This window comes from Abramis brama, assembly GCF_963993115.1.
Source record: "Abramis brama genome assembly, chromosome: 8".
NCBI lineage: Eukaryota > Metazoa > Chordata > Actinopteri > Cypriniformes > Leuciscidae > Abramis > Abramis brama.
This window is the reverse complement of record NC_139970.1, coordinates 33900754-33928044: the sequence shown is the minus strand read 5'-3', so window position 1 is coordinate 33928044 and position 27291 is coordinate 33900754. Positions and strand designations below refer to the sequence as shown.

The following is a 27291-nucleotide window of genomic DNA, read 5'->3' as shown; positions in this document are numbered from 1 at the left end:
ATAGATGCGATTTTACAGACAGCACTATAGAAAAATTATTCAATACTGTCGTCTGTCTGTATTTTTAAACCCGCTGTATGGGACTGGGGAATATCACCGACTTCACAAATTGTAGTGGACAGAAAGGCCTCAGGGCTTGTTTGACATTTCCTCTTAAAAAATTCCTTTCACAGTCTAATTCCATGGACTAATTGAAAATTAGTGATACATGCTGACATTCTATGCCAATTAATCATTTCAGGTTAGATTCTAATTAACAGCAGTCCGTAGTCCATTTGAAAAAGTGCCAGATAACCAAGTAAGCATATTCTCTCCAAGGTTGAGGGTTTAATGTAGTCAGTGAACTCAGGGTCGGCACATCTTTCTGAATATCAATGCTGTTCATCAGTCTCAAATGGTTCTTTTAGATGGGATATTTAAGTGCACATACGATCCATTATGTCTGGAGAGTTGCTACTTTGCTCGGTAAGGAATAAAAATGTTCCATCCACAACAAATTTCACACGGTGCTTGGCTCATTGGAAGAGGTCAAACTAATTAAAATGTTTTCCTTCTTGACTGATTGACATTCCATATATGTCAGTTTTCCTGTGTGTGATGAATCAATTTGCTCTCAATTTTAAAAGTCAATATGCTTCCTCCTGACATAAAAATCAATTTTGTTTCACATTACGTGTCGACAAAGGTTCGTCTGTCAAGCGAGTGAATGTATCCATTTTGTTTAGACTATATTGAATGGAATCTTTCCCTCTGCCGAAGCAGAAAAACAGCACCATTTGCACACCAAACTTCACTGGTTCTCGCATGTCACATGACCAATGATGGTGCATTTTGGGTGTTTTTAAGAGCAAATAACCATTTCAATGCACATGACAACAAACTCTCATCTGAAATTATATAAAATTTCAGTATGAAAGTATTGTCATCGAACATTTCTAAAAAGCAGTGTCAATGTCATTTTTGTAATTTGACAGTATTCTTTACAGACCGACAATATCAAATACCCAAGTGAGGCAACCCCCCCCCCCCCCACCACCACCACCCTCAAAAAACTTACTTTTGACATTCATCCAGGGCCAAGACATGGGGATGGTCATCCTCAGACATGGTGACAACAGCTTGCCTGGTGAAGGCGCCTTGTCGGCTCTGGTCTACTGTGTATCTGCTGATGCTTGAGGTGGTGGAGCTAGTCCAGTAAATCGTGTCCCATGCTCTGTGATAAGCCAAGCCCTCAACCGAACCCACATCTGGAGAGGAAAACAAACTACAGTTTGACCATGCTTCTTTCCCACTGGCTAATGAAATATTGAAACCAGTCACATGGAAAGGTGATGTAATAGTATGCTCTCTTTGATGTTCATTTTTATTTTTTAAATTGTGTGTTCGTTTGTGCTAATACTTTCAACTTTTTTAATATTCATAGCTCAGTTTAAGAATTTTTTACAATTATTTTACTATTATGATTATACCATCGTACTGTTTGATATAGAGCATGGTAATGAATGAATGTTATATTTTTGAATGAAAAATATAACAAAAAACATTGCAATGGTGTTCACACACACACACACACACACACACACACACACACACACACACACACACACACACACACACACACACACACACGCAATGTTGGTTTTCTTTTTGATAGTGAAATTGGTTCATTCAGAAAACCATAATAAATCAAAGTGACATCTCACTAAGCACTATAAAACTGTAAGGTTTTGTCTGCTGTCAAGTCTAAAACTTCATCAGTTAAATAGCAATTGTGTTTAACTTAGCAGAGGCTGTAGCTAAAAATGCCACACTTTGAAAAATCTTAGATACTACTTTATTAACAGTCTGCAGAAATCCATCACTAATTAATCATTCACAATAAAAAGTGCCTGACAGCTTGCCTTTGCAGAAACTGTTAGAGAGGCTAGGGAGTAATTAACAGGGGATGTATGACTTAATTAGGGAAATACGGATTATTAACGTCCTCACCCTCTCCCGGTGACAGAACGCAGAGAGTGCATGAGTGTTTGTATGTGTTTCTGAGTGTGCATGTAGTCTAGGTGGCTGGGATTGGCTTTCATCTCTGGAAAAGTGAGTGAGCTCAAGTGTGGAAACGCCATCAAAAGAGCAGGCTCATTTCAACCTGTAGTCAACATCACTCTCTCACTCTCTCTGGCTGCGGTACTTGCGCTCAAAATGGATAGAGGTGGAGGATATCTCTGTGAACGTTACAGTGTGGTAGAGGTATGAAAAGTTCAGGTGAATGGTCAAATGCACATCTTGTTCATAAACATCTCAATGCGCTACATATTCATCAAAATATCTAATCTGTACATTAGGTCTTGAAAAAAAAATGTACAGCTAATTTTAATTACAGACCTTACATCTCAGTCAAATCAGTATTAATGTAATGTGCATTTTATGCTAAAGTAATCACTTGAAAAATGTACATGCCATTGTTTTAATTAGTTTTTTTAATTTTAATAATGCTAGATATTAATAATGCATTTTATATTTAACTAATTTTAAAAAAGTAGTGTATTCAACAGCAATTTAGTTTTAGCTGTAATACTGAAATTCCAAAGAAAAAAGAAGCAGTGATTCTATTTGCTGTAAATTATATTTTGTCATATACGCTAAACAAAGGCAAGAGAGAATCAGAAGAAAACCCCTTTTATTATCCCCAAGAGGATAGAGATGGCAAATTAAGTAAAAATGAAATATGAAAAGGTCTAATACCCAAGGAGCAATGAGATTAGTTAAAAGAGAATTCAGAGAGTACTGTAAGTGGATAGAAGCACTAATCATGCAGCACAGAGGCTTTCTAAGTATATCTGCATCCCATTAACTTCAGCAAAGTGAAATGAGCTGGGATACTAAATACCAAAAAGGCATTCAGGACTTAAAAAAGGCATTCAGGACATAGGACAAAGAAACTGCATTTTGATAGTTCATGCAAAAAAAAAAAAAAACCCCAAAAAAACAAACCAAAAAAAACAAAAAGAAAACAAAGGGGAAAACATAAGAAAAAAATAAATCATTTACTCAAATTGTTTTGTTCTAAAGCTATATGACTTTCTTTCTGAGGACTGAAGATTATAAGCTTTAAAAAAACGAAGCATACCATAAAAGTAAAATATGACAAATTAAATTTTTGGGTGAATGATTTCTTTAAAACATCCCCTGAATTTCTGCTATCAATCATGAAGAATTTCATTCAAGAATTTCTGGTGTACATCTACGTTATTGCAACATTCTTCTTATTTGCCATTTGAACTTAGTTATGTTTGCATGCGTTCTGAATAAGAAATTACGAAGTGAACAAGCTATAATAAGTAGTACATGAGATTTTTGTTGTAAAAAAATAAAATATAATACAAAAAACCTGCCAAGATTGTCTCATTACATTGTAAATGGATAATACACAGTCATTAGGCATATTAGGTTTTCATTGTGGGCCACCATCAGACGTGGATATCGATCGCGGCTGAAATGTCTGCCGTATATAGCGTACATGAGGAAATCAATAACCATATTCTGAACTTTCCAACAGCAGTGACAGGCAGGATCTTGAAAAATATCACCCCGCTTCCATTCATATTTCTGTTACAGTTTGAGGACGGTGGAAATGAGACAAGCGATTTTAATCCATCAAGAATCCATCATGGAAAAAGATGCAGTGTTTTAAACATCTTTTTTGACAGTTAAATTGGTCCCACTTAGTTGTGGAAAAATGGAGGTAGCTATTACAACACTTTTACTAGATGTTGGATGCATGGAGGCCTTGCTGTACATCACAGGCAGTGCCACTTACGCTTTCCAACAAATGGCCTTTCACAAATGGCTGCTAAGAGGCTGGAATGGTTCTAGTGGCAGAACATTAAACAACATGTGGGCCACTGCAATGAGTCTGCATCAGGACGACGAAAGGACCGAACACAAATGCCCAAATCTGTGGAAGCAACATCTTTCATGATCATCAAAAGGCTAGCACAAAACCCAAACCAAGAAGCAATTAGCAGGACTTTCCAAACACCCCTTCACAACCATTTCTGCAAGAAAGCATGTACAATAAAACCAACTAGACTTACTGTCTACTATGACTTGTCTTCCTGACCAGTCATCATTGATCATCTGAATATTCCCAAAATGGATGTCGCTGAAGAATATGCGGTTGTGGTGTGAGCTCTGTTGCCGATAATCGAACGCCAGGGCGATGACATTCTTGAAGTAATCTGGGTTCTCAAAAGGTTGGAGAGGGGAGTTAAGATCACTCTCGTCAGATAGGTGGATGCTCTTCAAGATGGTCCTTTCAGAGTAGAGAAGATAGCCCTCATATCTTTGGCAAGCAAAGCCATCTTCGGCTAAGTACCCATGGGCACAGGAGCAGGTCCTTCTTCCACTGCCCAAGTGAAAACACAGCTGTTGACAACCTCCATTGCTCCTTGCACACGGGTTGGTGCCTGCATGCAAAAGCATAGACAAACATCACTGGATGCACACTGCGATAATCAGAATAAATCTTGTTCTGTTTCAAGAAAACATATGTGGCATAATAAAATAAACTCATTAAGTTGAAACCTCAACCTTTCTCCCGGCCTCTGTTAAACACTTTCACGTCCTTCAGGTTGACGCCAAGACCACTTCTCATCGTCACGGCGTCGTTGGCATCGCTCTTGAATCCGCGCCGGATTGATCCGTTGGCGTGGGCTCTGCAATAGACGGCACAGAGAAAGAGTCTGACATTGGTGTAATGGTGGCAGTTTTCTAATTAAAAGCAGCAAGACTCATTAAAACACACAGAAAAGCTGCTTTAGCGGCAAAGCCGAGAAAACGTCACCTTGGCGATGACTTGCGGTACATCTTATTTACATAAGGCCAACGGAGGCTGCCTGGGAGATGACATAAACATACGGCAGGCCTCATAATAACCTTGCTCGGAAGGGGTTAATCCGTTGAGACTGGAGCAGCTGGCTCCGTGGGCCACTTTGGAGAGTGTAGCACTTAGTAAAATAATAAATTACCTGTCAGACCAGTAGATGTAAGCCCCGAACACAGCCACGGAGAACAGGTCCACATTGGAGGCTGACAGTACAATCTCTCGGCCCTCCCCAGTTTCAAGGTTGATCCTTTCTATCTTGTCGGTCCGGGCGTCGCTCCAGTATAATCTATTTTCCTAGAAAGCAATTTGAAAATGAGCACCTCTCCCTTTGAGCAGCTCTATTTTATCAGCATCAGAAGAAGAGAGAGTGAGCGGAGCATCAGGAAGTAGAATCATGTCACCCTACCTCGTAGTCAATGGTGATTCCATTCGGCCAGGCAATGCCAGAACTGACCAGGGTCACTTGGTCAGAACCGTCCAGTCGTGCACGACCTATGCAAGGATTTTTCCCCCACTCGGTCCAGAACAAGTAACTGTTAAAGGAGAACTCCGGTCAATTTTAACATTTTTTTGTAAATTTGGAGTGCTGTCAGTACAGAGAACAACGACAAAAATCGGTGTTGCCTACACCGTGTTATCCTCTTTTGAAAATTTGCACCCTGTTGACTTCAATGGGGCAAGTTTTAAACCTGCTTTTAGCCTCTTAACATCCTTGATGTGTCATTACAAGTGCCCAGCCATGTGAGTGATTCCTTCAGAGTGAACACGGGTGAATCTGACTGCAGTAGATGTGAAAGATATGAATAAAAATGATGTTAATTCAGCCAGCGCACATACCTGTATTTTCTTCCTGTTTTCGGTTGAAGTCCACAGTAGTCGATTGTCGAGTTCACGCGCTCGATAACGCGCATGATAACCTATGCGCGTGAACTCGACAATCGACTACTGTGGACATCAAGGATGTTAAGAGGCTAAAAGCAGGTTTAAACCTTGCCCCATTGAAGTCAACAGGGTGCAAATTTTAAAAAGAGGATAACACGGTGTAGGCAACACCGATTTTTGTCGTTGTTCTCTGTACTGACAGCACTCCAAATTTACAAAAAAATTAGCTCAATGTTAAAATTGACCGGAGTTCTCCTTTAATTGGAAAAATCTGATCCAGATGACCATTTTAACAATTAAAGACCTTAAAGGAACAGTTCAGCCAAAAATTAAAATTCCGTCATCATTTATTCACTTTAAAGGGATAGTTCACTGAAAAATGACAATACTGTACTCATTTATTCACTTTAAAGGGATAGTTCACCCAAAAATGAAAATTTGCTGTTAATTTACTCACCCTCAGACCATCCAAGATGTAGGTGACTTTTTTTTTCTTGAGGAGAACAGTAAAGAAGATTTTTTAGAAGAAACTGTGTTCCTCTGTGACTGTATAATGGAAGTCAATGGGTGCCATCACTTTGAGATAAAAAAAACAAACATATGCAGACAAAACAAAATATCTGCAGCTCTTGACAATACATTAAGGTCTTAAGAAGCATAACGATCGGCCTATAAAGAAACTGAACATTATTTACAACATTTTTACCTCTAATCCACAGCCTTGGCAAACGGCCCTGAGCGTGAGCTTTCTGTCGCATAATGACGTATGCGCGGGAGTGACCTCACATGTGAGCTGACGCTGTTTGAGGACGTGTGTTCACCGGCAGTACGAATGGATAAAGCTGTTTAAAAGTACCAGTCATCACAATGGCTGATGATTTAAATTATCTCAATGTAACACTAGACGAAGTGTCGCCTGCAGTTTACACATGGCAAGCTAAAGACTATGTACAAAAAGCTGCGGCTCAGCAATGGAGAAAAGCTGGGATCTTCAGTCAGGCAGCTGCCTCAACGATTTCTTCGAATTGTGGCATTGCAATGTTCCATTCGTGACAACAGAGGCTCTCTACTAGAGACCTCTGTCTCCCCGAGGCTTGATGACGTTCCCCTGCCGCTGCTTCCTCGATCTCTCGCAGTTCTTGATCAGAGTATTCTGGTTCAAACAAGTATGGTTGTGCAAAAAATTCCACGTTGTCTAGTGTTACATTGAAATCATCAGACATCGTGATGAGCGGTACTTTTAAACAGCTTTAGACGTTCCTACTGTTGGTGAACACGCGCCCTCCCTCTCTGTAGTAAACAAACAAAGTGTGAGGTCACTCCAGCACATACGTCACTATGCAACAGGAAGCTCACGCTGCAGACTGTTGTGAACGCGCTCAACATGCTCAGGACTGTTTGCCAATGTTGTAAATAATGTTCAGTTTCTGGCATAGATCGATTGTTTCGCTTCTTAAGACCTTAATGTATCATCATGAGCCGCAGGTATTAATTTTGTTTTGTCTGCATGTGTTTTTTTTTTATCTCACAGTAATAGCACCCATTGACTTCCATTATATGAATCACAGAGGACCACCATTTTAGCTAAAAATCTTGTTTACTGTTCTGCTGAAGAAAAAAAAGCCACTAACAGCTTGGATGGCCTAAGTTTGAGTAAATTAACAGCAACCTTTCATTTTTTGGTGAACTATCCCTTTAATGTCATTCCAAACACATACGATTTTCCTACAAAAATCTGAAGACTCCAAGCTTAAAAAAGGATGCAAAAGTATCTTGTCCAAGTGGTCATTATTTTGAACTGAATATTTTCAATAAATCACTTTAATGCAAGACTTCAGAAACCTTATGATAATATTTTGAGAGAAACAATTGTTTATTACTAAATATATATTGACATCAGCCTTACAACAACTTGGCTTTAGATTCGTTAGAGAAGTATGAATCATTGTGAACAAATCATTCTTTTGAATTGAATCGATTCAGTGAACTGTTTGATTTGATTCTTAAAACTTCACAAATCTGTCTTGTATGGTTCTCAATGATTTGGTTGTAGCCGTTAACATTGAGTATTATACTTTTATGATACTGTTTGCATCCCCTCTGAATCTTGAAAGCTTCCCCATTCACTATAAAATTACATTTACATTTAATCATTTAGCAGACACTTTTATCTAAACCAGTGGTTCCCAAACCTGTCCTGAAGGACCCCCAACACTGCACGTTTTCTTTGTCTCCCTAATCAAACACACCTGATTCAACTCATCAGCTCATTAACCCATGTGATAATGAGCTGATGAGTTGAATCAGGTGTGTTTGATTAGGGAGACAAAGAAAACGTGCAGTGTTGGGGGACCTTCAGGACAGGTTTGGGAACCACTGATCTAAAGGATACAAGGAAAAAGTAAAAGAACAACCAGCACAGAATTCCTACGTTTATGCTGACAGAAAGTAAGCTGTATAGGTTTGGAACGACATGATGGTGAGTAAAAGATGTCAGAATTTTCATTTTTGGGTGAACTACTCCTTTAAAGTGTATAACTGTTGTTACACCACCAAGGAAATGTCATTCAAAGTTTGACTCAACTGGGAAAGGAAAAGACAGCTTTTATAGCCTTAGGCTTGAATGGGAGGCTCTTTTTTTTTGGATGTCTGGGATTTAGAGGATCCCACTCCTGATGCTGTCTGCTGTCAGCAGATATTTGGTAGATGGGTTAACACGCTCACATGTTTAAAACTTGTCTTCTCAGTGAGTGATTCTGATTGTAGGGTGTGAAGAACAAAATCAAGGCAAACAAAAAAATAAATAAATAATAATAATAGCATGGAGACCATAGATTTTGATTCTAATTACTGAAAGAATACCATAATAGACTACAAAATGGGCCTGTGACTAAATGGAGATGCCTTTCTGCTCAGTTTAAATTCTTCATTTGGTTCATTAGAGATGGCCAAGACATTTTAAAGCCAATTTGTCAGCAAAACAGTCTTAGGCAGATCACAATATGTATTTGACCTTCAAAGGTCAAAAATCCCCTGCATTTTCATTTCTCAAGCGCTCATTGTATTATATGGTCTAATGCACTTGTATAGTTCCCTAATATTTACTCAGTAATTTGCAAAGTCTTTCTAAAGATTTATATTACTGAACAGCAGACATGGCTGAATCTGATGCATTGTCTCAAAGGCATGTGACGTACCCTCTCTGTGGATGCACTGCAATGGCTCTTGGCTGATCCAGCCCATCTGATATTACAACTGACCGGTAGAGACCATTTAGACGAGCAATTTCAATGAGGTTGAGGCCATGGTCTGTCCAGTAAAGGTTACCTGGTTAAAAAAAATACCAAATAATAATACTTCACAAGATTACTGTTTTTACTGTATTTGAATTGTATTGTATGTTATTATATTATATAAAATAAATGCAGCCTTGGTGAGCATAAGTATTTGTTAAAATAATGTTTTCCAAAAAAATATAAACAATTGTACTAATACTAAACTTTTGAATGGTAAAATGCAAAGATTTTTTCTTGAGAAGTGCTGACATTGTGTGCTGAGCAATACCATTTATTGAAAAAACTATACACAGACAGATAGTGATAGAAAAATGGCAGCATTCCATTTTTATAATGATGTTTGTGTCTAACCAGCAATCCAATCGACTGCGATGCCCTCCACTCTGTTGATGCCAGTGGTGATAATGTCTTCCCTCCATGTCTGATCCCTCTTGGCTCTGGAGATCCGGTTTAAACCCATGTCTGTCCAGTAAATTGTATCATTGCCTGTATGAAGGAGGACATTTTTATTCACATTAAGAGCAAAGTTGGTAACATAAATAGTGTCTGAGAATGCATCTCAGAAGCTTTAAATAAATAAATAAAGCAAGTAAGCACAGGACAGATATATCCTGGAAACCTCTTATAAGGTTTGTAAGAGATCATTTCTAATGCTTTTCAACAGTAACACTAACTACAGTTGCCAATGAGCTTTTTGTAAGGGGACATTTAAAGTGACAAACAAAAATTGTGTAGCAAACAAATCAAACATGATTAGCAATGACTAAAAGATTGTTTTGACAGAAGCATGCTCTAAATGTAAATGGTATTTTTGCCCTACAACCGAATGCGGCAAGAGTAGTTATTTACTTGCACCCTACTGTTATTGCTGAATTTACACAGCTAACGGATTTCTTACATGTGACAACAGCCAGCTGGAAGGCCCTCATCTGTTTTATGCTCCAACAAGCTGCCTCTTAATAACATGCAAATGGTATGCATGTGTAATCAGCTGTCATAGGCTGAGTCGGACTGGGGTTTTCTTCACCTGAGATGTGCTGATTCTGGTGGTAGGCGAGAGTATTTGCATAGAAACTCTCTGACCATCTGCCTCTATTGCCCTGCTGCTGAGGTCAGCAATTCTGCCATGTTTCCCAACCCACATCGCGTGTAAAAAAACAAGACCTGTCCATCTAATGACTCAAGGTGAATTAAGGTGACTGAATAATTGTTTGAATACATATAAACATCTATTCAGTTTAGAGCAGATAGAAAGGATGAAGTACGCTTTACTCCAAGGTAATGATTTTCTTGCTAAATTATTTATTGACAACAGCACTATACTACTACTAGTAGTATATATAATAATAATAATAATAATAATAATAATAATAATAATAATAATAATAATTAGTATTATTACATAGAATGATAGTTTTGAATTATTATTATTATTAATAATAATAATAATAATAATAATAATAACAATAATACTAATACAATTAATTAAAGACGATTAATAAAAATAATAACAATAGTTTATTATGTAGAATGATGATGTAATGAATTAATAATAATAATAATAACATAATATTATTATTAATAATGAACAGTATTCATAATTTCTTAATATTTACATTATATTTTAAAAATAATATAAACATAATAATAAGATAAAAAAATTAAAAAGGTATGTTGATATACATGTTTTAATTGATTGACAGACCTAATTATTATTATTATTATTATTACTACTAGTAGTAGTAGTACAGTAGTAGCAGTAGTAAATAAATAAATAAAATGACAAAATGTATAAAATATTTATTAAATGAATAATAACAATACAACAAACAAATGCATCATATCTTACAAACAAACAAATAAATAAATAAACAGTAACCTCACATCATCTGTATAGCGTACGTATCTTTTGCACCAGCTCTAAACTGAATGAAAAGCTATATGGATGGACTGTATTTTCAGCACAGTGTTTGTTGGTTGTTTGTTTATGGGAGAAGGAAAGGTCAGGTCAGACATTTGAATGATTACAGTAGGTAGTCTGTGCTAATGCATGCATACGTGTTTGCATGTTTATGGAAATGTCTCATATTATTGACTGTTAGAATGATAATTTGGTACCATCACATGTGGACTGCCCCCTTGACGCTCACTTCATTTATGCCACTTGTCACCACAAAATGATCCACCAAAACGGGCTGAATAATCTTGCATCAGACCACTGTCAAATTAACCTCATTCAGAGAATGAATAATGCATAGTATGACAACAACCCCTCAGCACCATCAGCTTTGTGATCTCAGCACTACTTTCATTTGCTAGATTATCTACTATACTGCTTTCTGTCCCTTATGGTTCTAGCAACAGCATATGAGACACAAAAGGGAATATTTATCTGAGTTACTGTTTGCATCAACTTGTTTAACCAATCTGAGTGGTTTATCTCTTCAACGTGTGATATGGAGTCTTGTAGAGTCCCTTCTGATCTGGTATAAAACTGTGTAGCTAATACAAAAACTGTAGATCTGACAGCAAACAACATTTTAAAAAGTAATACAGAGAAGGCAATACATGCCTTATCTTTGTTGTGCACACACAGAAGATTCAGAGAGTGGCTCTAGTGAACAGAATAGAAGATAGCAAGACTACATGAAAGTACCTGCATGAAAGTCCACGCCAACAGCAAACAAGGTGCCGCTGATGGGCATCAGTGTCTCTGCGTGGTCACTGGGATCCAAAGCGATTCCACGTATCCCCTCATGAAAAGAGTACATCAGAAAAGAACTCAAGCCTGTGATAGACAACAGCAAGCGAGAGATGTTAGATTGAGGTCAATGAACGTCACAGTTTTCTTTAGACGCCTTCCACACAATAAAACAAGTAACTAACTGAAAAAACTACATGAATTGTTGCTAAAAGTGAAGAAAACATTCATGACATCCCTGCTAAACACAAGGACACGTGTCACGACTGCAGCCTACCTTCACAGGAGAGACGGTCACTGCGCAGGTTGTAGCCAATGGTGCAGGCACATGTACGTGTGTTTTCAGATGTGGGCAGACAGAGCTGAGAGCAACCACCATTATTTAACTGACAGGCATTCCTACCTGAGAGACCGCAATGAGAGGAGACAACATGGTGATGAAATTGTCTTGAAAATAAGTCTTGAAAACTATTTGTGGAGAGAGGAGACAAGTGCTGACTGTAGTTGTTGGTCTTCTCCTTCTCTGACACTTCTACATTATTGCGAGAGAACTATTCCAAACCATATTGAAAACGTATATTTCTTAAACACAGAAACGTGATAGGTGAAGTTTGTATTCCGATCTACTTGAACAGTCAGATGAAACTGAAAAAAAATAATGACTTTTTTTTTAATACATTTCCTGAACCCCATTAATCTCCCATTGCTCATACAAACAATCTTTTGACATTGTATGACGTATGTATGTATTTTAAATATTGTCATTATACTTAAGCCAAGGCAAATTATTAAACATGTATCAGGAGGAAAATATCTAATCTGTATTAAGATGTGATACATGTCCACTAGTTTTGAGTTTTGTTGGTTTTGATATACGGACTGTTATTTCAAAGTGTTTTTCTGTTTACATTGCTCCCAGTGTTTACTTCTTGTGTTTTACTTTGTTCCCATAGTTAAGCCTTGTTATTTTATACTTATTATTATTGCTAATGTGTACATTACTGTTCATAAGTTTGGGGTTGGTAAGAGCATATGACTTATGCATTTATTTGATCACAATATTGTGAAATATTATTATATATATATATATATAAAAAAAACTGTTTTCTATTTCAATATATTTTAATTGTCTTTTATTCCTGTGATGCTAAAAGCTAAATTTTAAGCAGCTATTACTATTACAGTGTCACATGATCCTTCAGAAACCATCCTAATATGCTAATTTGAAGCTCAACTTCAACAAGTTGAACTGTTTTCAACTGAATAGAAAGTACAAAATAAATCTTTTGTAACATTATAAATGTATTTATTGTCACTTTTAGTCAATTTAATGCATCCTTGCTAAATCAAATTATTAATTTCTTTTAAAAACAGAAGTACAAAACATTTGAACTATACAGTAAACCTGAAGAGAAACATTTTCATTTGAAAGCCAATTGACATATAAACTGCTGTTCTGATATCATTCCAAAAGCAATTTCACAGAGATTGTTATTATACAAAACCCATGTCCTACTGTTAAAAACTAGGGCTGTCAAAATAATATAATGCTAATGTTTAATATCATTAAAAAGCTGAATGAAACCCTCATATCAAAGTTAATACGTTAACTTGTTCAATTCATTGTTCAAGTTCCAAAATAATGTTTTTTAAAATGTTTTTTAACTTGAGGAAATGAGGGGTAAGAAATCATGGGGGCCCTCAGGGGAGATTAGGCCCTCCATTGACCCCCTTTTCGGGTATTCAGAGATCTCTTTAATTTATTTTACTTTGTGCAATCCATTATCCCTTCCACAAAATTTCCAAAAATTCTCTGTTTCTGAGGCATGTAATTTACGCTTTTATATGAACGCAATATATTAACAAGTTCGGTCACATTGGTCTGGTCGTAATTTGGGATATCTCTCCTCAATTTATGAAAGGTGTAAGTGTTGCCATCAAGTCAAGATGACTTCACACTCTTCCCGGAAGTCTTACTCTCGTCTTAATTGTATAACTGAGGGTGAAGTGGGGGGAAACTGCACCACTGTGTATTGGCACAAGCTTTCAGGGAAAGCTCAGCTTGCACATCCACGACAGTAATAAGACAGCTCCGCATTATGAATAGAGAGGCTAATTGCTGCCGGAGAAATTTGGTGGCTGGATAGATTTACATTTGAGCCCGTTTAATGGTCATTTCTTATTCAAGTCGACAGTTTAGTGGGATCCACAGCAATGCCGTTAATGGATCTGCCATTAGTGTGAATTATTTGCAGAATAACTCACAAAATGGAAAACCAATATCTGAATATATCTCTGCTTAGGAAATATCTCTCATAAAAAACAGAAAACAGTTGACTTATTTAGAGCTAGCAATTTACAAATAAATTAAACAAGATAGTATAATGCTCAAAATGTATGGTCTTGTTTATTTCAGTACATTTGTTTTTATATGCCACTTAAAGACCCCATGAAGTTCAATACAAAGTGTTCTGTGGCTTGTAGTCTGTGTCTGTTAATTTTGAGGCTAATCACTGCTTGTGTAGCCCTAAACATAGACTTAATTAACAGATATATGCATTTAAAATTAGCAAATTTTTCTCTCCTAGGAAAAGAGTTTTTTTTTTTTTTTACATTGATGAAACATTGATGACTCATATTAAACTACAAAGATCCAAAATCCAAACAAATGCTCTGTAGAATGGGGATGTACTATCAAGTAGCTAAATCATGGTACGTGTTTGTGACTCAACTAAAGCCTACAGGCGACAATATATGCAAAGCACGTCAACACTGGAAAGAAATGCAAAATCCCTTCAGTTAGTCATTTCAAAGACAGTCACTTGTCAAAGGATTTTTGAGGCAACATTGACTGTATCACGGCACACCTTTCTGACCATCTCTGTCGTAGACCTTCATGTGTACCACTCCACTGGTCTTATTGCGCAGCACCACCGGGTTACGTCCATCCCGTTTGGCGACCGTCCCCAGCTGAGCCAGATCGTCATCGGCCCACCACAGCCTGCCACCTGGAAAAAACAGATGAATTATTTATTTCCCAAAGTCACAGAACCAGTAGGTCTGACTGCCAATGGAGGCACATGCCATTATCATTTGTTTGTCCTCTTTATTCCACACGCATATAATCCGGTGGTTTAGTTGGTGCCAAAACTATGCTATGCTACAGTGTACGGGTGGACGAGGGAGGTGGTTGGAGAGAGAGAGAGAGAGAGAGAGAGATAGAGCGAGCGAGCGAGCGAGAAAAGTAAAGAGATAGGACTTGAGCATTATGCATGTTCCCTTCCCAGTGTGAGTCAATGAGGCAGAGCTCAGGGCAGCCTGGCTACGTGCCCTGGCTGAAGACAAGGGCTCTTCATTCACAAAGCCATCAGAGTGCATCTATTCTCACAGTGGCGCTGCAGCTAGCAAGCCCCTCGTGTTGTTTCCGCTCTGTAAGGCTGAGTGTGCCACAAAGGGCCTCAGAGATTGTCCTTGGCTCCGAGCCTAGACCATATCTGTCTGCTGCAGGAATACAGGAGAGCAGTCGTAGCTGTGCAACCGTAAAATCAAACACATTTTTGTATTTGTAAAGAAGGATTGAATTAACCGAATGACACTGAATGGAAAGGCTGAAAAAATAATCAACAAAATCAGGTTATTCACAGTTCCCATCAAGAGACCGTTAGTATGTGATTGTTACAATAAAACTGTAGTGACTTTGGTTCAGATTTTCAAAGCTTTCTCCAACTAATTTTGAGATTTTACAATAGTAACAATAATTGAAGCAACTATACTGTTTTAATTGAACCATTGTGAATTTTAATATAGGATATTAAAACAAAACAAAAGTTACATTAAAAAATAAGTTTTGGGTTGGTAAAATTTTTAAAGAAATTAATACTTTTATTCATCAAGGATGCGTTAAATTGGTCAAAACTGACAGACATTTATAATGTTTAATTATATTTCAATTCATCAAAGTATCTTGAGAAAAAAAAAGTATCACAAAAAAGCACAACCATTTTCCACATTGATAATAAGAAGAAATGTTACCAAATCAGCATATTAGAATGATTTCTGAAGGATCATGTGACACTGAAAACTGGAGTAATGATGCTAAAAATTCAGCTTTGCATCACAGGAATAAATTACATTTTAAAATATATTCAAATATAAAACAAAATTGTAATACCATTTCACAATATTATTTGTACTGTATTTTTGATCAAATAAATGCAGCTTTGAAGGGCATTAGAGGCTTCTTTTAAAAACATTAAAAAAATCTTACCGCCCCTAAACTTGTATAAAGCAATGAATTTGTACATCTATAAATTTCGCCCTAAAATGCTGTCTCTGCAGGCAGCTCTCTTAGTTTTAGAACAGAGCAGTTGCCTACTGCATGATTAAACTCTTTCATATGTATGCAATGAGTACAAGCACAAATATTTTTCAACAAGATATTCATGTCTCCTCCATAAACCAGAAACAAATAATAGTGTCATTTAGGCCACAGAGAGTCTCCAATCAGATATTTGCTTTTTGTAGTAAGGCCAGTTGTGTATAAATGGCATCCTACCCTGAGCAGCCAGTGGCGTATTTGACATTCAAGATTGCTTGCATAGGTCATCACTGCAGTCAATATTAATCTTTACCTGTCCAGGGTGAGAGACATCAATGATTGCTTCTGGGTGTAATGTCCATTTAAACTGTTTGATCACAGAACAACACAGGTCTTAAGGTGACACACAGCCCACTAAACAGCAGCTTGCACTTGCCTGAGTGGTCACATTCCATTAAAGATTCTACCAGGAGGAGGTGGCAAGACTGAATCCTGTCAGGAAAATTGCTTTCATTTCTTCAGTCATCATGCTCTTCAATTACTGTTTCACGCTCTAATAACGGATGTGACTTTGATGCAAGGCGGCCATTGGATTTTTTTTTTTGCTTAATAATGATGCCGCATCTTTCAAACAGCCGCCGCTTGTATCGATCTGCTGATCATCTGTCTCTGCCGAGTATATTTCCCTGCACAGCTCTCTGTAATGATAAGGCCTGTCCCTCAACACAAACTGCAGGGTGGTTGATTTTACCGTGCCGGGTGGATGAAATCGTAAACCATTTCCGTTACAGCAAGACCAAAGTAAATTTACGGGGACATCAACTGATAGCACGTTATACAGGTTAACCTTGGCAAATGCCCTAATTTATGTTGCTTTTGCTAGGAGGGAGATAGAGCCGACAGAGACTGAAAATCTTATCCCCCATCATCACATGGAAATCATACAGCCTAATAGAAAAGTTTCATTCATGTTCAAAACTGTGAACAGTCTACCTGTAATTTTGAGGAGATAAGCAAATAATAAGCAAACAGCTATAATCTGTGCCAAAAAAGGAGAAGAAACCTGCCTGCAAAACTACCTGAAAAACTATGTGCAAGTGTACCCAAGTAAAAAGCTGTTTTAAACGTTTTAACTGTTTTAAATATGACGTTATTTTTGAAGGATCCTCACTTTACAGCATTTTTACACAAGTGCCTAAAACTTTACACAGTACTGTAGTTTTGCAGGCAGGTTTCTTCAAGCGTCTTGAAGACGTTGCCACAGTTTTCTTCATGTAATCACCAACAGACTCGATGCTGGTGAGATCAGATCTCCGTGTGGAGCATGCCAGCTGTTGTCAGACTCCTTCAGACAAAAATCTCACTGGATTAATACATAGAGCAAAGTACATAAATAACTGGCTTAAAACATTTTTTTGGGTGAAAATACTAACGTGCCTAAGACTTTTGCATCTTATATATATATGAAGTATGTATGTGGCTGTTACACACATTTTTGACTTCTTGTGCATATGAGCTGAAGGGGAAGTAATGTATTCCAAATGTTTCCCTCTTTATGCTGAATCTGACTCTTTGTTCTCTGATGACATTCTCATGCTGCATATTAATATATACCATTCTTTTAGATCTCTGTGGGTAACCTGCATGGCAATGTGGCGTATGCATTATAAAAACACAGACTGCCGGTATTTGAAAGAAAAGCAGTGTTTTGTGTGCTTGGAAGGGATAGCTGTCTTATCATACAAGTATATGTGCAGAAACCCAGTCTGCTTTACTTATTACAAAGATAACATCAATCATACTGAGACTCTTTCATCTCCTCGCCTTGTGTCCTTTCGTATTCACATTGAGGATGTGATTACTTTATATTTTATACTTTTTAATCAACTGCATAAACATGGTAAGGTACATATGCTGTACATCTGCAAGGTATATGATCTAATGCCATTGTTTGACTGGTTCATATTCAGCATGGAAGAGGGAAACATGGAATTCTAAGTGAAATTCCACTCATCACCCACTTATACACCAACTCAAGAGACTGCGAGATCATCTGCCCACCTGCATGCATATGTAATCGGCCCCTGGCTATTCAGTCTCTAAGATGGTTTTTCCTTTATAGAGGTGTGATACAGCTTGAAAAATTGTAGAATTGATCCATAATACCTGTATATACTGTGTATATAAGTTTGGGGTCAGTAAGATTTATTTTTTGATAGTAATAAATACCTCTATTCAGCAAAGAAGCATCAAATTGATCAAAATAAATACTTTTGCATTGTTACAAAAAAACCTATTACTATTTCAAATAAATCCTGTTCTTTTGAACTTTATATCCATCAAAGCATAAAAAAAAAAAAAAAGCAGCACAACTGTTTTAAACACTGATAATGAGAATTGTTTCTCGAGCACCAAATCATGTTAGAATGATTTCAGAAGGATCATGTGACTGGTGTAATGGCGGTTGAAAGTTGGAAACTTTGCCATCACAAGAAAAAACAAAAACTTGTAACCATAAGAGACTTTAAAAAGAATCATTAAAAAAAAATCATACCCAAACTTTTTAATGATAGTGTATACACACGCACACTATATGGGCAGTATGGACTAAATCCGCATGTTAAAGAAAATCTTATCAGAAATGTGATGCAGTAGAAAACTTTCTACTAAAATAACCAACCATCTACTGCATTTCTGTATTCATTTGTTGGACTAGGAACTATTTGACTCATATCCTAGTGTAGTCTTCCAAGAAAGGGCATAGCAAGCATGTTCAGTACAAACACAAGCAAAAAAAAAACAAACAAAAAAACATGCATACCAAAAACACATCTCTGGCAGTTTGTCATACTATAAACGAGAAACATAACTGTCCACCAAACAGACTCATAGGTTGTTGCAGAAGTAATGGAAAGCATTTCCTCAATGGAACAAAGGCCTATTAATTGTGATAGATAGCGGCTACTGAAAGCATCATTTTGCTGTTTTGCTGTACAGTGCTACTTCTTTGAAAGTAACCCATTAGTCTTTGTGGCAGCCTGCATTCTGCTCCCAATTTAATAATGACTCAAACTTTGTTTAATTAAAAGAGTGTCACCACTTCTTACAAATTGCATTTGTTTTTTCAGCTCATCATAGCTGCTCTAAAATAGAACGTGACTATAGAGGTTTTCCAAAGATTAATACCTTTGCAGCATGCAGACAGTGTAATCAGTTAAAACAGGGGTTTAGGGAAATAAATACATGCTAATGAATAATTAACGGACATAAGTTTCCACCCACAAAGACAGACAGAGAGTAATGTGAGAAAACATGTCAGATGACATTGTACATTGAGAGTGTAATACATTTAGGCAAAGAGAAAGAGTAATGGTCTAATATAAAGTAAAAGCGCACAATTACAAGCTTTGCTGTATTTACTGCTTTCATTTGAAAGTTATGCAACTCTCTTCCCTTCCAATGCAGCCAGCATTGACTGACTTCTTTATAAACCCTAGAATTACAGCTTCTGGCCAATGTTTATAGTTGTAATTTGAGTCATACAGTAGGCCTAAAGTGTGTGATTAAAACATGCATTGAATAAAATGGATATCTTCCAAGACAGCCTTTATTAGCTTGGTTTATATAAAGCTAAATCAATCAAACTTCTCCACTTTCTAAGATGTATGTTTACGCTCCTCAGGGAACCAAAATTTGATCTTTAAACTCATTCTATAATGGGTTTCCTAGGGCTAAACGGAAATTGTTAAATCTATTTTTGACAAAATGCCTTTATTTTGTCAGTCTTTACCAATCTGAAGCAAAGTAGCTGTAGACTCACAGTGTCACACTTGAGTCTAATATAGTCTAATATATCACCATAACTAATTCTGATCAAGTACTGCAAATTTTGACATAAAAAGACCATCTGACCTGGGAATGTAACATTACCAACCACAGTTTCTTCTTCTACCCAGACATTTAGGGATGGTAAATCATGACACATTTAAATACTGCGCCAGCAATCTCTGTGAGCAGAACAAAAAAAACCTGAAAATGTAAGTTGACTTTTGTATAAAATAAAGTACAGAAAAATAAACATGGAATAAGGGGAATATACCATTCTTATCTAGTCCAATTATCTATTATCAATTATCTAGTCCAATTGCTACTATGTAGCCTGACTACGTCAGACTTCGTACTTCCGCTCAATTTCATTTCGCTTCTGTACTCAGTCTGAGACAGCGTAATAGCTTTCCGTTTTTGGCCTGAAAACAGCCGGCCAATCAACGAACAGAGGGCGGGCTGAGAGCCGTGACGACGTAGACACTGATTGTACCGTGGATGCGTAGATTTACTTCACATAATCTGCAAAAGTCGTTCACAGCCATGTTCACTCCGGTATTTCGCTCGATGGTTTTGTTTTCGCATCATACATGTGTTTACAGTGGAAGTTAGATGCGGCTGAGCATGCGCATAACACACGCCATAACCAAACGTTATGTGATTGGCTTACGGGTAACCAATGATTTTAAACTTCAGACAAGCCCCCCCCCCCTTTGGTATTACCAGGCTAGCTACTATGTGCCTTAAACAGAAAACAGAACCTTTACAAGATCCAATGACAAAGTCTTTCTTCAGAAAATTGTTGCAACCGGGTGCCTTTTAAACATAATTTTATTTCTGATAAAACTGATAAATAGCAGCCAGCTGCTAACCAACCAGATGGTCTGAGGGCATGCCATGTGAGACTAATTTACATTTTTTTTCTTTTACCACTTTTCACTTTCACTTATTTTTTCTAATAAATGTGCTCCTCATGGTGTGCTGTTACCAAAGCAACAAAGTCCAGTAATTTCATTCAATATTCTCAAACTCAAACATTAATTAGAAAAACAAATGTAGATAAAATATCAGCCATATGCCATCAAATCAACATGTAAGCGGTCATTTTCTTAAGGTTAATGGTGGTTAACCTTTGACCTAAGCCTGACTAATGAAGAATGAATTAGATGCTATATCACTTACCCATAACTGCTAGAGCCGCAGCTTTAGTTAAGTCCCTTTTCATGCTTTCAATGACCTCAAAGCCACTGCCGTCCAGATTGCACCTGTTGATAGTCCCATTAGCAGAACTGATCCAATACATCTTCCCTGCTGGAAAGTCAATCGAAAGTCCTGAGGGAAAACAAGAAGTCAGTTAGAAACTGTTGTTTGGAGTGCTGGTATGGAATCCTTTTTTACAGCTTGAAATATAGTTGCGACCTCTTTGAGACACACTAAATCACTTGATTAAAATAAATCTCTGTCTAAAACCTGTTTCAAAAGTGGAAACGGTGAGCGTTTGACAGAGTGGGAAAATTGATTGTGACAAGTGAAGGATATTTCAATAGTGTCAGGACAGCTTTGATTGAGAGAGGGGCTAGTGCATGATATACTCCCAACAACAACAACAGACAAGCCTTTAAACTCTCAGACATCTTTTCCAAGACTCCCTCTAAAACAAAAGGAGCACGTGATTTGATAATCAATGAATGTACAAGTGTATAAAAAACTACAGAGGAATCGTATTTAGCTGGAGGATGGGAGCTGTGTAAATGTTTATATACATGGATGGAATCAAGAGGCCAGGGATGCACAAACTTTGTAAATAAACCTGTTAAACCACAAATTTGTGGCTTTGTGAGGCTGTGGAAATGAAATGAAACTTATATCTGTCACGCATCTAAGAATCCAATGAGACTTGAAATAGGAAATCTCACAAAATAGTCCTTTAAAGGAAACTCGAATACTCAGGAAGGTTGCATGTAACAAACACAACTAACATTGACAATGACGACATTGAACTGAACCAAACAGAAGTAATTATACACCAGGGAAATTAGCTAATTAAATGACAACAGGTGAACGAAATGACTAATCAAACGAACTGAGAAACTAGGTCAAGACAAACTAAGAACAACTGATGACAACAAACTGAAAGTCCATAAACATGACAATATCCTCAAAGCCTTTAAATTCAGCAGCAGTTTATAGAGACAGTTGACTCAAGTTCAAGTTTTCAATGATCATATTTAAAGGTAATTAACTACAGCAATTGCTTTACTGTAGGTCAAAACTATAGGGATGACTAATCAGAGGTCTCTTCACAAAGATAATAGTTGTGGCCAGTTACATTTTATGCTGCGTTCCAGTCCACTTTTAGACACGCACTTGCGAACTTCCCTAAGCACTTCCCCTCGGGGGAATCCCTGCCGCCATTTTTAAGTGCGTTCCACTTCGTGAAGTGGACGAGGGAAGTTTATATGGACAGACCCTCGTTCCCTCGATTTTGACCGAGGGAGCGAGTCTACTTCATATGTACACTTCAGGCACCTATATGTCCCACAATGCAGTACGATTGTGACGTCACCACAGATCTCGTCTAATCACCATCACAACAGACAACTCTATGATATATTAATTATATATTGTTTTATTTAAAACAACCGAAACACACATATAAACATTTGGATGCTGCATTAAACAAATTCTTAAAGGAAAAAAAATGTAAATAATAAATCAACTCCATAGCTGATTCCAAGTGATCAAGGGCTTAGGGCGTTCCAGTTCAGCCCATTGCAGTTTCCGCCAGTAGTGGGCACTCGTGCAACGTAAGCAATGACGTACATCCGAGTGAACGAGACGGAGGGAAGTTAGCGAGTGAAGGGCATGACAATTTTGGACTGGAACGCAGCATTAGACTGAAATGGATTTCACTGCCTGTTTTAAATAAGTTACGTAAAATTGTTTTTCTTATATTTCGTATAGTTTTTCAGAATAAAAAGTATGATTTTGTCCTCAGAAATATAATTAAGAGTACATTGAAAAACAGTGACTCATGTGCTTTAAACCCTTGTGAATGTAAGAATTGCGAGGGAATCAAAGAGAGAAAATTGACATACAGTAATATTGAAGCTTTCTCTTATAGACTGAAATCAGACATACCAACTGGTTCTCTCTGGTTTTGATGAAGAACCTTCCTGTTACTTCCATCCATATTGGCTACGTTTATTGTACTACCATCAGTCCAGAAAATTTTTCTAGACCATGAAACAAAAAAGAAAATTTTAGGAGAAACATTTAAAATAATTATTGTGGTTTGTATTTAAGGTTGATATTGACATGACACATGAGGTCGACATAATTATATATATATATATATATATATATATATATATATATACATATATACATATACATACATATATATACATACATATATATTAAATGTGTATATACAGTGCAATGCATAAGTGAATACACCCATGCTAAAGTTGATTAAAAAGAGGAATAAAAAATCATATTTTGGAAATTGAACTTAATGCCTTAATTTAAAAAATTAGGAAAAATCCAACCTTTAAGGACACCAATTTTCTTTGTGAATGAATAATGTATCGTAAATAAATAAATGTTCTTCCTTAAAATACATGGTGCATAAGTGAGTACACCCCTATGTTAAATTCCCATAGAGGCAGGCAGATTTTTATTTTTAAGTATTTTTTTTAAAAAAAATTTAGGATACTATGCATCCTGATAAAGTTCCCTTGGCCTTTGCAATTAAAATAGCCCCACATCATCACATAGCCTTCACCATACCTAGAGATTGGCATGGGGTACTTTCCATAAGATCATCTCTCAATGCAAATCAAACTAGCTTTTAGGCTAACTGAAATAAAATCATGCCAATCTCTAGGTATGGTGAAGGCTATGTGATGATGTGGGGCTATTTTAATTCCAAAGGCCAAGGGAACTTTATCAGGATGCATAGTATCCTAAAAAAAAATATAAAAAAAATACTTAAAAATAAAAATCTGCCTGCCTCTATGGGAATTTAACATAGGGGTGTACTCACTTATGTACCATGTATTTTAAGGAAGAACATTTATTTATTTACGATACATTATTCATTCACAAAGAAAATTGGTGTCCTTAAAGGTTGGATTTTTCCTAATTTTTTAAATTAAGGCATTAAGTTCAATTTCCAAAATATGATTTTTTATTCCTCTTTTTAGTCAACTTTAGCATGGGTGTATTCACTTATGCATTGCACTGTATATATATATATATATATATATATATATATGTGTGTGTATATGGATGTATATGGAAGAAAATAACATGTATTATATTAATTTATTCTCACCAATTAATAAGAAATTTCTGATAAATATAGGCAACAAGAGCAAACAAAAATCTTACTCATACTTGCAATCTGTCCATGTGGGCTGCTTACCCTTTGGCTGGGTGCACAGTCAGACACTTTGGTTTGTCAATCCCATGGATGACTGAGGTTTTTAGAGATCCGTCTAGTCGGGCAACATTGACCTGCGTCTCCTCGTTCTCAGAGCTCAGCCAATACATGTTCCTTGAGAGCCAATCTATTGCCAGCCCACGGCAGTTTTGAATATCTGCACGTAGCAGAGATAGCCATTAACACAGGAGCACATTACAACAAGCCTCATGGGTGACTGCAGCACTTCTGCGCATGCTGTAATAAAATGTTGTGCGCAAATAACTTCCAAAAGCACATGCTTGGCATGCTAATCAGTTTGAGAAGGTTTAAGACATACACCGTGCTTGATAACAGACAGCACTTAAGAAAATCTACAACAGTCTACATCTCGCACTACTTTTGCTTTTCTTAATGCATTCCTTCAACCGTCATTTTTTTTATGCAGGCTGCCTGTGAACACAGTCTTCTAGTAATTGAAAAAACAATTTAAGACTGAGTGTCTGACAAATAAAACGGTATTTCAGCTCAAACCTACAATGTGGCAGCAGGGGAAAAAATATATATATATATAACACAACTTATTAACAGGCAGCACAGACTCTCACAGGTGGTGTTTATTAAGAAAACCCTTACATTAACCACACAGAACATGAAAAAAAAAAGAAAAAAGAAAAACATGTTTTTGACTTCCTGTTTTTACTCACCTCCGGAAATGATGGTTTGAAGGCCTGTTCCGTTGATGAATGCACGCTTTATTGTTTGAGTTTTAACGTCCGCCCAATAAATCCTTTCCTCAAGAGCATCGTAATCCACCACAGTGACATCATCAATGTCAGGAACCGTCAAAGCAGTCATGACATTCATGTACGGATTATCAATGTCCACCCCACGGATCTCAGATCGCCTCGCATATAACAGGAACTTCTTCAGGGCTGATGCCAAAACAACAACAAAAATCAAATATATATATATATATCAAGCATATCAAGTATACTGACTATATACTTAAGTCAATACTTCCTCTAGAAAGCTCAAACTGATCCATACTTTTGTGTGAGGGACGTTACTCACCCACACAAGAGCGGTTGTTGAGGGAGAGCTTCATGAGATGAGGACACGAACAGGATGCCGTGCGATTATAATCAATGAGACAAAGGTGGGAGCAAGGACCTCTTCCATTGTTTCCTTCGCACGGGTTTGAGGCTGAAAAACCCAGGGTGACACGCATTTAAACCAGGGAAAGAAAACATAAGGAGAAAAATCAATATTGCATCGTATGAATTAACCCTCTGGGGTCTGAGGTGTTCTGACATGCTCTGACATTTGTGCTTATTTCTGTTACTTGTGACATTTCATGGCTAAAGTCGTATTACACTGTATTCAGCACAAACTCTGCTACAATAATATGTCAGCAGCATGTATGTAAAAGTTTGTAGTTTTGAGATAATGACGTTTATGCGTGGTTTGTGAAAAAAAGAATTGAAAACATTTGAAAAAGAACAGCTGCCGACTTACAACAGGAAATAAAAAACTGTTACTGTACAGTCAAACTGACAGAATTACTTTTCTTGATGAGGAAGGATGGCCTTTGGTTTGAGATGTGATAGTTCAGATGTCTGTATTAAAAAAGGGGAACATGTGCAAAACAAAAGACTGCAATACCAAAGTGAAAACATTCATCTAAATTTCAGGATAAAGAAAAGAGCTGAGGTTGAATGAACAGTGCTGACAGCTCATGTCTTCCACAGACTTCTTGACACCACAGCACATTTAGACCTTTTGTACAACTCTTTGCAAAGGGGCTTCTATACATCAACGGAAGTTGATGTTGAGCAGACACAGAGCTAATGGTGTGAATAGTCATTTAACCATCAGATCTTTCACAGATCGATGGTAAATATCTACCCTTGAAAATATCTATTTAAAAAGACAAGCTGAAATGAGGATGAGAGAAATTTCTGTCCTCATATAGTATCATCCTCTAATTTGTCATTTAATTAGCACTGCCCACAACAAACTGCAACATTTCAGTCATTCTTGGTAAAGTTGGCAGTTCAATTGAAAATAATTAAAAATGCTGGGAAATTTTCACAGTTTAAAACATAATTTATATAAAAAATACATACATGTATATACTGAAAGTAATTTTATTATGTGTTTTTGACATTTTAATTATTATTATTATTGTTTATTTATATATCTATATACTATTTATATAAATATTGTTATTATATTATTATATATTATATATATATTATTTATTATTCATTCATATATCTGTTTATTTCAGTTTTAGTTATTTTAGTACAATAAGTTAAACTAAATAAAAATGAAAAATGTTTTCTTGAAAGTATAGCTGAAATAAAATAAGCTTTTTAAAATATAACATTTTATTTAAAAACAATTTAAAGTTTGAGGTTGGTAAAAATTAAAAAAAATGTTTTGATAGAAGTCTCTAATGCTCACGAAGGCTGCATTTATTTGATCAAAAATACAGTAAAACTGTAATATTTTGACATCTTTTTACAAATTAAAATAACTGTTCTCGATTTTAATATTTTATTCCTGTGATGGGAAAGCTGAATTTTCAGCATTACTACTTCAGTCTTCAGTGTCATATGATCCTTCAGAAATCATTCTAATATGCTGATTTGTTGCTCAAGTAACATTTATTATGTTTATTTATATAGTTGCCACTACTGCCTGTAGTCAAGAGACTTTAACCCTTCTATGAACCCAGAGCAACTACATGCAATTAACTCGACAAGCAGTTGCATCTTGTAAATAATTGATCCAGTGGGTGTTTGAATATAGGCCCATTATTTCTTTCCGATGCTGAACCCATTTCACTTATGTAGGAAGCATATTTTTGCAAGTGAGCATAACAAATAATTTCTAGTGTGTAAATTATAGGCTAGAATCCCACAGAATTAATTATACATTCAGCTGGTCTGCGGG

At 36.6% G+C, this 27291-nt stretch overlaps 1 protein-coding gene across 2 annotated transcripts in view; it reads right to left on the bottom strand.

Annotated features, from left to right (window-relative positions):
- lrp1bb (low density lipoprotein receptor-related protein 1Bb) overlaps positions 1 to 27291 on the bottom strand; it is a 302189-nt gene that overhangs the window by 61643 nt on the left and 213255 nt on the right. For both annotated transcript variants that reach the window (XM_084123162.1, XM_084123163.1), the window contains 15 exons: positions 25405 to 25536; positions 25038 to 25265; positions 24334 to 24508; positions 23046 to 23140; positions 21087 to 21236; positions 14629 to 14769; positions 12039 to 12164; positions 11717 to 11848; positions 9412 to 9546; positions 8962 to 9091; positions 5289 to 5415; positions 5025 to 5176; positions 4588 to 4712; positions 4092 to 4463; positions 1058 to 1247 (listed from right to left, as the gene is read on the bottom strand). In XM_084123162.1, coding sequence (XP_083979288.1) covers positions 1058 to 1247; positions 4092 to 4463; positions 4588 to 4712; positions 5025 to 5176; positions 5289 to 5415; positions 8962 to 9091; positions 9412 to 9546; positions 11717 to 11848; positions 12039 to 12164; positions 14629 to 14769; positions 21087 to 21236; positions 23046 to 23140; positions 24334 to 24508; positions 25038 to 25265; positions 25405 to 25536 — 2410 coding nt within the window. The remainder of the gene's footprint in view (positions 1 to 1057; positions 1248 to 4091; positions 4464 to 4587; positions 4713 to 5024; positions 5177 to 5288; positions 5416 to 8961; positions 9092 to 9411; positions 9547 to 11716; positions 11849 to 12038; positions 12165 to 14628; positions 14770 to 21086; positions 21237 to 23045; positions 23141 to 24333; positions 24509 to 25037; positions 25266 to 25404; positions 25537 to 27291) is intronic.